The sequence below is a fragment of the Astatotilapia calliptera genome, chromosome 22 (genome assembly GCF_900246225.1).
Source record: "Astatotilapia calliptera chromosome 22, fAstCal1.2, whole genome shotgun sequence".
Taxonomy (NCBI): Eukaryota; Metazoa; Chordata; class Actinopteri; order Cichliformes; family Cichlidae; genus Astatotilapia; species Astatotilapia calliptera.
Window position 1 is genome coordinate 34,252,094 of NC_039322.1, and position 11,895 is coordinate 34,263,988.

An 11,895-nucleotide genomic window follows, 5' to 3' on the forward strand; every position below is an offset into this window, starting at 1 on the left:
ACATCATCCTAGTGCAAAGACAAAAACAACAAGCATGCTACTAACTTTAGCCGAGTCATTTAGACAGCTGTTAGCACGTGATTCTCCTTATGCTGCTGAGAATATAGCCCAGAAGAAGCGGATAGTATAGCTTTTATTTTGGAAAGAGACATTTCTCTGTAATAAACTCTCTTTTCCAAAGATGAGTGATTCCTCAATCAGATACAGGGCTCGCAAAATCGCTAGCCCGACGTCCCGGAGCTAGCGATTTTTTCAGTCGGGCTACCAAAATCTATCTCTGCCCTGCCCGTCGGGCTATTGTAGGAAAAATATATGTCAATGCTTTTGCATTCTTTCAGAAATGTAGCTGGGTAATTATGTCATTGGCATCGGTGAGCCACTGTCAATATGTGACATATTGAAGTCGCGTTTGAATTTGCGCTTGTTTTTTTGCTTTCACTTTGCAATCGCGTGAACTGTGTATAGAGAGCGACAGCACTGATCTGTGAGTGATGATAATTTGTGCACCAATTCCTCTGACATCGTCTTATTAATCGTTAGCTTACTATGCAAACATGACAAGTGAAATCTCCTGCAGCTTAAACATGTGAGAGGTTGATCGCGCAGAGAATCGCTGAGCTTATGTGAGTCCGTGTGTAAAAGCAGCAGGATATATATTTGACTACGATGACCTGGATGACTGAGAACCTTCACAGACAGATATATATTTTAGTTCTGCTGAGCCAAATAAGACAGGTCAGGGTGAAGAAGTGACAGCCAAAGAAAAGCTTACCACAAAACGGAGAAGTTATGACAAATCAGACTATAAGGCAAAAAGAAAGTGCAGCTTTATGGTTTCATGGACAAAAGAATTTCTGTGGCTGCAAAATGATGAGCTAAATAACCAGGGCTGCACATAAGTGGTCCGCAGGTGCGCATTCGCTGTCAAAATAAAAAACACGCACAAGGGTTAGGGTTAAATTTAAAAACTGTACTTTTGAGTTAAAATATATATTTATAATTTTAATAAATGACAAATTTAAAAAGGCATGAACATTTTTTGTATCGAAAAAATATCGAACCGTGACACCAAAGTATCGAACCGAACCGTGAATTTTGTGTATCGTTGCACCCCTAATAAATCTCTCTCTCTCTCTCTCTCTCTCTCTATAGATGGAGCATTATGGCAAAAATGATAATCACGATTATTTTCACTGAAATTGGGATCTCGATTATTTGACGATATTTATTTAACTCTTTAAGTCCTACCATAGAACCAAGTCCGCCAGAGCTTATATTGTTTTTTTACATGTTGTAGTGCCATTTGTGGGAGCATTTCAAGTTGCTATACAACTTTTATAGCCCATATTTTAATAATATGTCTCCATTAAGTCCATAGTAACTACATTAATTGCAAAAAAGTGCAATAAACTACAAAAAAATTTACTTGGAGAAATTTAAGAGGCTTATCCCTCAAAACTTTAAATACAAAAAAGTTGCAAAAAATAGTTTCCCACCACAGGAAATTTATTTTGAGTGTCTTCATAGTTTTATTTTGGAGATACACCAATTTTTATATACTGCAGGAAAAACGAAAAAACAATCCTATGATGCAAATTTGCAAAGAAAACAGCAGGTGCATCAAAATAAACTATTTCCAGCAGTGCAATTCGAGTTCTAAGCATCCCAGAAACTATTCAGAAAAGTCAAACATGACCAGTATAGGCTTTTAAGGCCTACAAGTAAAAAACTACAATTTCCGCGAAAATGACGTCACTTCCGGTATCGGCCAGGAAATGGCGGACATGCGATAGTTCGCGCTGACGTCTGTTTCACTGTGGGAAGTGTTACGAACAGCTGATCAGATCGGCAAAGCGTGTTTCTGGAATATTATGTTTTTGTTCCTGCAAGTGCTTTTTATGCTGTTTTTGCAAAGCTTTATGTGGAAGGAAACCGTGACCGAGGACAAGCTGATGGCATCAGATGTAAGTACAACTCCTCTGGTTTCATATGCAAAACAAATTATTGCGCTAGCTTACACGGTTCAGGTTCTACAGGGATTTAAAAATAGTTACACAACACGGAGCGTGCTGCTCTGACCGGCTTTAAAGGGTTAACAATGACTTTAAAAAATAATATAAAATAGTGTGCAACACCACTGAAGTTTTTTTTTTTTTTAACTCTTTTCAACCAACGGCAGTCACTCTCCAAATAACTTCTGCTTAGTTTTCCGAGCTTCCCTCGGGTCCTCTTAATCAGCGGTCTCCAACCTTTTTTGCGCCACGGACGGTTTATGCCCGACAATATTTTCACGGACCGGCCTTTAAGGTGTCGCGGATAAATGAGGGAGGGGCTAATAATCGGCTCAGTCATTTTTAATGATCGTTGAAAGCCCAGATCGTAATCGTGATTAAAATTCGATTAATTGAGCAGCCCTAAATTATAATATTTCTGACTGTCTGAGGCTAAGTTGAATCGAATCGGGACTTTGAAAACCGGAATCGAATGGATTATAGAAATCAGTGATGATACCCAGCCCTAGTGAGCAGCCTAGGCACGACAGAAGTGGATGTAGCTGTAACAGGAAAAGAACTATTGCTAACTTTTCTGTTAAGGCCTGATGCTTCTGAAATTCATAGCCAGCTCTGACACGGTGTCATCAATCTTTGAATGCTGAAAAACCACAGTGTATCCAGAAAAACACATTATATTAATTATTATAAAATTTGTGTGCGCCTAACTTTTGTGCTGGTACGCCCAACTTTAAAAAGTTAGGCGTACCGGCACGCCCATGGCAAAAAGTTAGTCTAGAGCCCTGATGATGGTGACGTATTAATAAAATGCTGAGGAGTTTTAGAGAGGAAATGGCACGAGTCTGCAGCAGTGCTTAGTTTAGGTTTCATATCCAAAATATCCATGGTGCTGAAGCAAAGGTAATATTTTGGTGTTGCAATTTAGAAAGGAATGCAGATATCAAAATTTATATGTGAAAAGTAATAGATGAACGTGTTCTTGCAGACTGTGGTGGCCCGGGGCCTGCTTAACAGGATCCAGGAAAGTGCAGGATATCTTCCTGTCTTCATCAACTTCTCTGCTCAGACCTCCTCTGCCCGTACACAGGAGGTCATTGAGTCCAAACTGGAGAAAAAGAGAAAGAACATCTTAGGTAAAAGAGTTGCTTCCACTATTCACCTACACATCTACTGCCTGGCCATTCATCCAATAGTGCTTACACGTTTACTTTTTTCTTCTTGAATATTTATTATTTTTCTCTCCAGGAAACAAGAAGTTGGTGGTCTTTGTGGATGACTTGAATATGCCTAAGCTGGACAGTTCTGGATCTCAGCCTCCTATAGAACTCCTGCGTCAGTTCCAGGACTTTTCTGGGTTTTATGACAGAAAGAAGTTCTTCTGGAAGGAGATCCAGGTATGCAAATAAGATGAGCTACACTGTAATGAGACATTAACTCTGGTTGCAGTTGAGGTTATCTATTTTAGACTTTTCCAAACAGTTTAAAAACAAAACCACAAGAAGGAGCATTTTCAGATTTTAGAAAGATTATGGGGCATGTTTCCTATAAGTACAAGCACGTATCTAAAACAAGGGTAGGACAGTTCTACTAGCACGGCTGTTCTAGACTAGCTATAAGTTAATTGCTCATAAGTCTTAACCTTTTATTTTTAGTGTCTGTACTGTTAACTCAAAAGACACGGCGTCGTAGTCTCATTCCAAGCGCTTTATTCGTTACGCCATTTTTCTCTACACCAACAACAACTCTTCGCAGGCAACAGTACTCTCGCGATATAAGAGAAAATAACAAGTTAACATGTACATTCTAGTTCCCATAAAGATTGCCTACAAGTAAAGACAAAATCGTTCTAGACTCGGCTACTATGGATGTTTTCCCCGTGTTCAGTTTTTGAGCATGGTTAAAAACCTCATTTGTTCTGTTTGCTGTTTTTAATCTTGTGGGCTATTTGTTAGCTTTTTTTCTTGCCATTTATAAAATGGGAATCAGAATGTCTTTATTGTCATTGTCGCAGGTACAACGAAATTAAAAGTGGTCTGTGGTCAGTGCATCATCCATAGAATGTTTACTACCTTAACTTGTGCTATACAAACACACATATACACACAGGCACAACTGATTTTAGAACATTTCTGTACTGTCTTTAAATGCCCCACACAAGGAACCCCTCATCTTAAATGGAACATTTTATTGTCAATGGTGACATGTCAGGAAAAAGTAACATACTAGCGTTTTATCAGCTGTTTAGTAGTCCCTTTATTCTTTCTTTTTCTTCTCAGGAAATGACCATTACAGCAGCATTATGGATTTGATCAACTGGTCTCTGAATGCTATTGACACCCTTTAACGAGAAGTCTGGGCTCGGGAGAACCCGAGTGCCCTGGAGGGACTTTCCCTGCCGGATACACGATGGACGGGTGGCAGAGGATCGTGTGCCTGGCGGGACTGTCGATCGAGGACGCTGAAGATATCGACCTATTTGGAACCATGATAACAGGGTTCTTGCTGATCGGAGCTGGCTTGGCCCTGGCTTATCGGAGAATTAAGAGAGCGGAACCGGCTGTTCAAACGCCCACAAGGCTGCCCGCTGGGATTGGAACGACAGGTGCGACTTCTCATAAAGGGCTCACTGAAGGCAGCATGGTTAAGAGCTTGGAGGCGCTTACGGCTGCAGTGAATGCTCAGAATAACACCTTTGAGCGTATGTATGTTGGATTACATCAGGAAAGAATCAACTCAGAACAACATCTCTCGGCGGAGCTGGATTACACCTCGGATCAGTTGGCTGCGGTCGTGAGGTCTCAGAATCTGCTATGTGAGCAAAAAGAGTGACAAGTCCACAGAATCGACGGCTAATAACATCACGGAGAAGCTCGCAGCTATTAACGGGAGACTGAGAGACCAGTGTCGGAGTGTTAAAAACAGCTTGAAATTCTCAATTACCATCATAACCCGGCTACCCCTTCGGCGCCAGCTCAAGGCTGGAGCCGAACAACAACTCCCTGATAACGACTGTGTTGAGTCTGTTCCTTCCCATTCCCTGCAAGGCCACCTGGGTTGGCTGGAAGACTGTTTACTTAGCCTGGCAGGGCGAAGGACACTGTCTCAGCTGAACTATGGACACGCACACACATGCATATACTGATACTGATAAGCACTCACCGACGCATCACCCTCCCTACCCCGGATCCAACGCCACCTCCAACGCTTACCTCCCCTCTGATGTGGACATCAGGTCAGCTGGAGGCGCAGTCGAAAGATTGCAGCGGTCCCAGATCAGATGTGCACACTGGAACTCTTTCCCATGTTGCTGTCTGTGTTTATTGTGCTGTGGTGTGTTGATATCTGTGCATTCCTGTATTATCCTTCTGTGTTGCACATTTCAATGTTTTTTTCCTCGCTACCTGGCCTGACCTGTCTCCCCAATGTGATGTTTGTGTTGTATGTACGGTCGGCAAGGTCTGTCATCTCGGTTGTGGGCAAAAGACCTGCAACTGACAAATAAAGGCTATCTCATCTCATCTCATGTGCTCCTCCAGGAGGGGGGCGAAATCCTGTGACCCCCCAGACTTATTCGCCACTTCAGCATGTTGTGCCTGCCAACACCCTCGGACACCAGCCTCAAACAGATCTTCAAAGTCAGGAGTCCTCCAAAATACTGACACACACACACACGTATGTACAGAATTACATTTTAGGGAGTAGTGTTTACAGTTCAAAAGATATCATGTCCGTGCTTATTTATTATTAGTTTAAGTTAATCTTGATAGATTAAGAATTTCTATTGAGCAGTCTGTATGTGTTATATCCATGAACTTCTCTCTATGAGATGTTGCACTTACTTTAAATGTTTTAATTTTTCCATTTCCTGCTCCGCCAGTATATGTAATTTTCAGTATACCCCTCTTCATGCCCTCTCATTTGTGTTACAACCACTTTTCATACCCAACCTCCTTCCAGGCTATACTGAATGGTTTCCTCTGAGTTTTCCCGGGCAGTGAAGGACTGTGCCGGACAGATTGTGCATGCAGCTGTGGAGATTTATAACTGTTTAAGTGTGGATCTGCTGCCCACCCCAGGAAGTCCCACTATGTTTTTAATCTCCGGGACCTCTCCAAGTGTGTCCAGGGTGAGTATTCCTTTGGTCTTTGGCTGCTTTTTCAGTCATTGGCAATCCAGTCCTTGTATCTGACTATTTTCAGAAGAATTATTTTCTTGGTTTGTTAAGTGGCTTAACACTGACCTGTGAACCATTCAAGCAGGAAAAACGCCCCTAACTCGAGAGCTGAACCAGCACAAGTCTACACATAACAAACTTCACAAAGAACCAATTTCAGATTGTATCTTCGGGCACTTTGTTACTAGCAGCCTGTTGCAAAAACTTTGTTGCCATCTCTTGAATCTATGAGAAATGCCAAAAATAACACAACTTGACCATCATAAAATTTTCTTTTACAATGACAAGGTGAGTCGCAGATTATTAACTGAATTTGACCTATCTCAGGATGGTGTGCCCTTAAATAATCTGGGGAAACAGGAGAAGTAGAGCACAAAAGAACAACCTACTTCAGATATAGTATCTAAATGTCCCTAAGAAATAGAAAAAATAAGCAGGAAAGTCCCGACACAGGACCTGAGAGATGCATTTCAGTTTTTATCAGAAGTGGTCTCGTTGGAAGGGTGGGTCTCAAAAAGAATCCCGTTTTAAGAGAGGGAGAAATGGTTAAGGTTTGCTAAATTACACAAGAACTGGGTTCCTCAGAGTTTGTACCTTGACATTATTGAAGTAGTGTGGGATCATCTATACAGGGAATGGAACAAGAGGAAGTCAAGCTATAAATAAGAGCTTTGAATACAAACCTGAAGAACTAATCCTGAAGACTACTGCAAGAAGCTTACCTAAATGTTCAGACTGTGTTGAAGAATAAAGATAGTCTTACCAAATGTTGATTTTCAAGCTTGTTGTGAGTATATAGATTCTCTCTGTTGCTTACCAGGCATACTGCAGTGTGAGCCAAGTCAAGTAAGAGACAAGACCCAGATCTTCCGCCTTTTCTGCCATGAATGCCAGCGCGTATTTCATGACCGACTCATCAACACCCAAGATAAGACCTACTTCAACACCATCATCTGTGAGATGGCCAGTAAGAACTCTCACAGTCCAGCCTCAGACTTTATTTTCTGAATGCTCAGTTAATTGTTATCAGCTCAAAATCTATATTTTGGCTTTATGGGTTTAAGATAGACCTCTCTTTTTGCCAGGGCGATATTTTGACATCCACTTAGTCTTCACATTTTGTGTCTCATCCCATAATATTTGGGGACTTCATCAAGGTCAGGTTTTCCTCCAAGCAACTTATTTACAGGTCGACACAAAAATACTGCACATTATTTACTGATTTGCAGTTTTGTTCTGTGTCCACCATCATCCACATAGATGCATGCAGAAAAAGATCGCCTGTATGAAGACCTGACAGACATGAATAAGATCCAGACTGTACTTCAGGACTATCTTGATGATTACAACATGACCTTCTCCAAGGAGATCAAGCTGGTTTTCTTCCAGGATGCCATTGAACATGTCTCCAGGTGAGTGAATTTAACTTGTTTTTGTGTAGTTTCTTAACAGGTAGTTGATTTATTTTAGCTGTAGTTGGGACAAACTGAGTCACCCAAAGGGCAGTAGCAATACGAGTGATTGTGTTTTATTGGTTTTAAAATAGAACATGCAATGCCTGTGATATGGACTGTAAGGATCATTTATCCATAATAATAATTACTTGCATGTCTAATTAGCAGACATACCTTCCACATAAGTAAAATGCAGGCACTCTTTCTTATTTTAACGTCAGTAATAAAATTTAACTGCACATCTTCCGATTTTTTTTTTTTTTAAAGGTAGTGTCATATCAAGTGATTTGATCTGATTATAGCTAGCAGTACATTTTCTAAATGACACGATGCATGTGCCATATGGAACGAAATAATCTTATTATTTTTTTAGGATTGCTCGTATAATTCGCCAGGAGCGAGGCAATGCCTTGTTAGTCGGGGTGGGAGGTACAGGCAAGCAGTCACTCACTCGCTTGGCAGCCCACATGTGTGGGTGCCGCTGCTTTGAGATTGAGTTGAGCGGAGGGTATAACTATGACAGCTTCCATGAAGACTTGAGGAGGCTCTACAAGATGGCTGGTGTGGAGGGCAAAGATATGGTGCTCCTCTTTACAGATACTCAGGTATTGCAAAAAGATTGAGCCACAAAAATACTTACAGTATTTAAGTTTCTGTGTACTTACTGTGTTTAACTATTAAATCTGTTGTAGATTGTAGTAGAAGATTTTTTGGAGGATTTAAACAACATGCTTAAACTCTGGTGAGGTGGCCTAACCTCTTTGAAAAAGACGAGCTAGAACAAGTGCTTGCTGCTACCCGCCCTAAAGCCAGAGAGGCTGGAATCAGTGAAGAGAGCAGGGATGAGGTATGTACGGTACTTATGTAAATACATAAGGTTTATAAAACATGTGTCATTTAAGCAGTAACTTTTAAATACAGCATATCTGCATTATTTGTCAGAAATAAATGAATTAAAATTTTCTGTGAAAGTTAGGATAAAGTTACAGTTAGCAAAAATGAAAAATACAATCTCGACACAGAACTTTGTTTTGGATACGACCCAAAGTGTTTAACAAATTAGAATGTGGGACGAACGTGGAGTCACGAATGTTCATATCCTGAAAAGTGTTGTGGCTTTTCTTAAATGTAGGAAATCATTCTTTAACTACCAGATATAATCACTTAGTGTTTTCAGCGACAGTACATAGATCTTCAACAAGATAAAAAAAAATGAAATTAAACATTAATTTCTAATATGAGAGAAGGATGATGAAGCCTGACCTTTGAGTTGTTTAAAGAAGATAATAAACACCTAGCAAAGCATCTGAGATTCCCACTATGGGCTAAAATTTCCACAGACTGTATGAAAGCAGACAGTTAAAATCAGTGTCCCAGGCAAAAGGAAAGAACACATGAGAGCTGATGCTGTTTGCCTGTTGTGATCTTCTATGTGTGTGTGTCTTTTTTACATGTCTGTCATGGTGCGTTCAGGTGTTCCAGTTTTTCATCTCCCGTGTTCAAGAAAAACGACACATTGTGCTGTGTATGAGCCCTGTGGGCGATGCTTTCAGGTCCCGATGTCGCATGTTTCCTTCACTGGTTCACTGCTGCACTATTGACTGGTTTATGCAGGTATACTGATATATATGAATCACTCAGTATATACGTCACTACCCTTGTCGATGGAATCACTCTTGTTCACGTAAAATATTTCTAAAATAACCCTTTTTTTTAATTTACACCACCGTCCCTTTAGATTGAATTCTTTTTCATAATCTATAGCTTTAAGGTAATCCTATTCATGTCCCTTTTTATAGAAAAAAAATAGTTTCATCATCGTCATGGAAGTTGTAGTTTATATTTTTTAAGCTTCTTTTGAACTTATTACTTTAAAAAAATCTTTTTACAATTCTATTTTTAAATAAATGTTTTATGTCCATCTGCTGAATAACTGTTCAGTTGACAGGAGCTAAAGGTCAAAGCTACAAATCGTTGTCCTCGCTGCTAACTTTATGTCACTTTCCTCTCTTTCGCTGTACGTTCTGGTGCTCAGTGGCCCCGGGAGGCGCTGCGCTCTGTCTCTGAGGCCTTTTTCCAGAATGTGGACTTTGGCAATGAGAAGCTGAAGCAGAACATCTCTGCGATGTGTGTCGAGATACACGTTAGTGTCACTGAAATGGCTGAGCGCTTCTACTTAGAGCTGAGACGCCGGTACTACACCACACCTACCTCCTATCTAGAGCTTATCAACCTCTACCTCAGCATGCTTGGCAACAAGAGACAGCAGTTAGTTCTGGTATGTCAACACAATTATGGGCGATTTTTCACATATGTTGTTGATGATGAATCGTTACCTGATATTGTGTAGGAAAAATAGCAGCTAGAGACATTAGCTGGTGGTGAGTATCATAGTCAGTTTTATTTTTACTGTGACTGTAATGCATCATGAGTTATGTCAATAATATCAAACATGATAATTATGTATGCGTGTGTTACTGTATAGGCCAGGGATCGTGTAAAGAATGGTGTCACTAAGCTGCTGGAGACCAATGAGCTTGTAGACAAAATGAAGGTGGACCTTTCCGCTCTGGAGCCAGTCCTCAAACAAAAATCTACTGATGTCGATGCCCTCATGGAGAAATTGGCTGTAGATCAAGAGAAGGCTGATGAGGTCTGTCTGTGTTTTATCACAAAACTTTCAAAAAACCTGTCTGGATGTTGCCTATATTTCAATTATAAATCATGGTAACTCTTTGTCATTACTTCATGAGCATAACTAAAATAATTCTCCTTGTCACAGGTACATAAAGTAGTAGAAGAAGATGAGGCACTGGCCCGAGTTAAGGCTGAAGAAACCCAGGCCATTGCAGATGATGCACAGAGGGACTTAGATCAGGCTCTGCCAGCTTTAGAGAGTGCCAACCAGGCCCTCAGATCTCTTAACAGGGCTGACATCTCTGAGATCAAGGTGTTCACTAAACCCCCAGCCCTGTGATGACTGTCATGGAGTCTGTCTGCATCTTGCTTGATTGCAAGTGAGTGTGCACTATTTTCTTAAAAAAATAATAGATAAATAAATAGCTTCTTAACATGTTTACACTTTTATTAGGTATCCACCCTGCACTGGTGATGGTTTCTAAAAGTGCAACTCTTTATAATCACAATAATGTAATAACTTTATCACTCCTTCACTTCAACGGGAACTATTTTTTCAATCTTGTGTATTTTGCGTTTAACATTAAACAGAGATGACTTGCAGATTTCACCATTTCACTAATCTACTGCATTGTTGATCGTGAATTGAAATCTTCACAATATCATACCTCTTTGGGATTTTGAAACTTGCTGTTCTGCCCAAAGAATTTTCATTACTTTGAAAAGCTCAACTAATGTCACGGTCTACATGTATCGAGCAACCGTGACATTTCTTTAGTCCTTATTTGTTAACAGTGTCTCACTAACTTTCTTCTCTCTAACAGACCAGACTGGCTAAGTGCCAAGCAAATTACTGGGCGATCCCAACTTTACTCAGGCGTCTGACAGAATATGACAAGGACAATATCAAACCTAGGATCCTGCTGAAACTACAAAAATACATCAATGACCCTAATTTCATGCCTGAAAAGGTCAGTTTGGATATTTTGGCAGATTAAAAAATGTCAAAGTACAAACAGAGCCAGTGAAAATAACATCTTCTTAGTGTATCATTATGACTAAACGTGGTTTTTCAGATAGTATAACCTATCAGAAATTCTGAAATGTTTCAGTATGTTTTTGCTTGGCCTAGTTTCTTATTGTGTCGCTCTTATTAGGTGGAAAAGGCATCAAGGGCGTGCAAGTCCATGTGCATGTGGGTCAGAGCTAGGGATGGGTACCGGTGTCCCGGTGCCATGATGGCACCGGTTCTGACATAACGGTAGTAACCAGACCGAAAAGCAGCGCACATTTCGGTGCTTTTTTTTTCCTGAGATGTGATACACTTTGGATTCTAGCCAATCATTTTACGTTCCGAGGATAGTAGGCGGGGCCAGGTACGTATGTTCTTCTAGAGCAGAGCTACAGATTAAAAATGTCCCAAGGTGAAGCGGTCAAAGTCTGGCTGTACTTCACAGCAAAAGATGCAAACTCAGCAGCAACAAGTGCTTTAAGCTGATACTGTGATACTGTCAAAGGAGGTAACACCAAGAATCTGATGAAACACCTGGTGACGCATAGCGTTTTTTTAAAAGCCCAGAAATGGCCGTATTTGATAGCTTGCTGCGAGACCTCACCG

At 40.5% G+C, this 11,895-nt stretch overlaps 2 protein-coding genes across 2 annotated transcripts; both read left to right on the forward strand.

The window, feature by feature from the left end:
* Window positions 1–1,943: 1,943 nt before the first annotated feature.
* On the forward strand, window positions 1,944–4,352 carry LOC113014444 (dynein heavy chain 6, axonemal-like). Its single transcript, XM_026155985.1, has 4 exons — window positions 1,944–1,964; window positions 2,998–3,145; window positions 3,258–3,406; window positions 4,289–4,352. The coding sequence occupies exons 1-4, from the start codon at window positions 1,953–1,955 to the stop codon at window positions 4,319–4,321; spliced, it is 342 nt and encodes a 113-aa protein (XP_026011770.1). The 5' UTR covers window positions 1,944–1,952; the 3' UTR covers window positions 4,322–4,352.
* Window positions 4,353–4,649: 297 nt separating this feature from the next.
* Window positions 4,650–11,123, forward strand: LOC113014318 (dynein heavy chain 6, axonemal-like). Its single transcript, XM_026155749.1, is given in 13 exon segments — window positions 4,650–4,710; window positions 7,007–7,149; window positions 7,296–7,343; window positions 7,447–7,598; window positions 8,014–8,245; window positions 8,333–8,371; window positions 8,373–8,390; window positions 8,392–8,487; window positions 9,114–9,254; window positions 9,676–9,918; window positions 10,126–10,293; window positions 10,423–10,657; window positions 11,102–11,123. Coding segments are annotated over 12 exon segments (1,536 nt in total). The 3' UTR covers window positions 10,618–10,657; window positions 11,102–11,123.
* The last annotated feature ends 772 nt before the right edge of the window (window positions 11,124–11,895 follow it).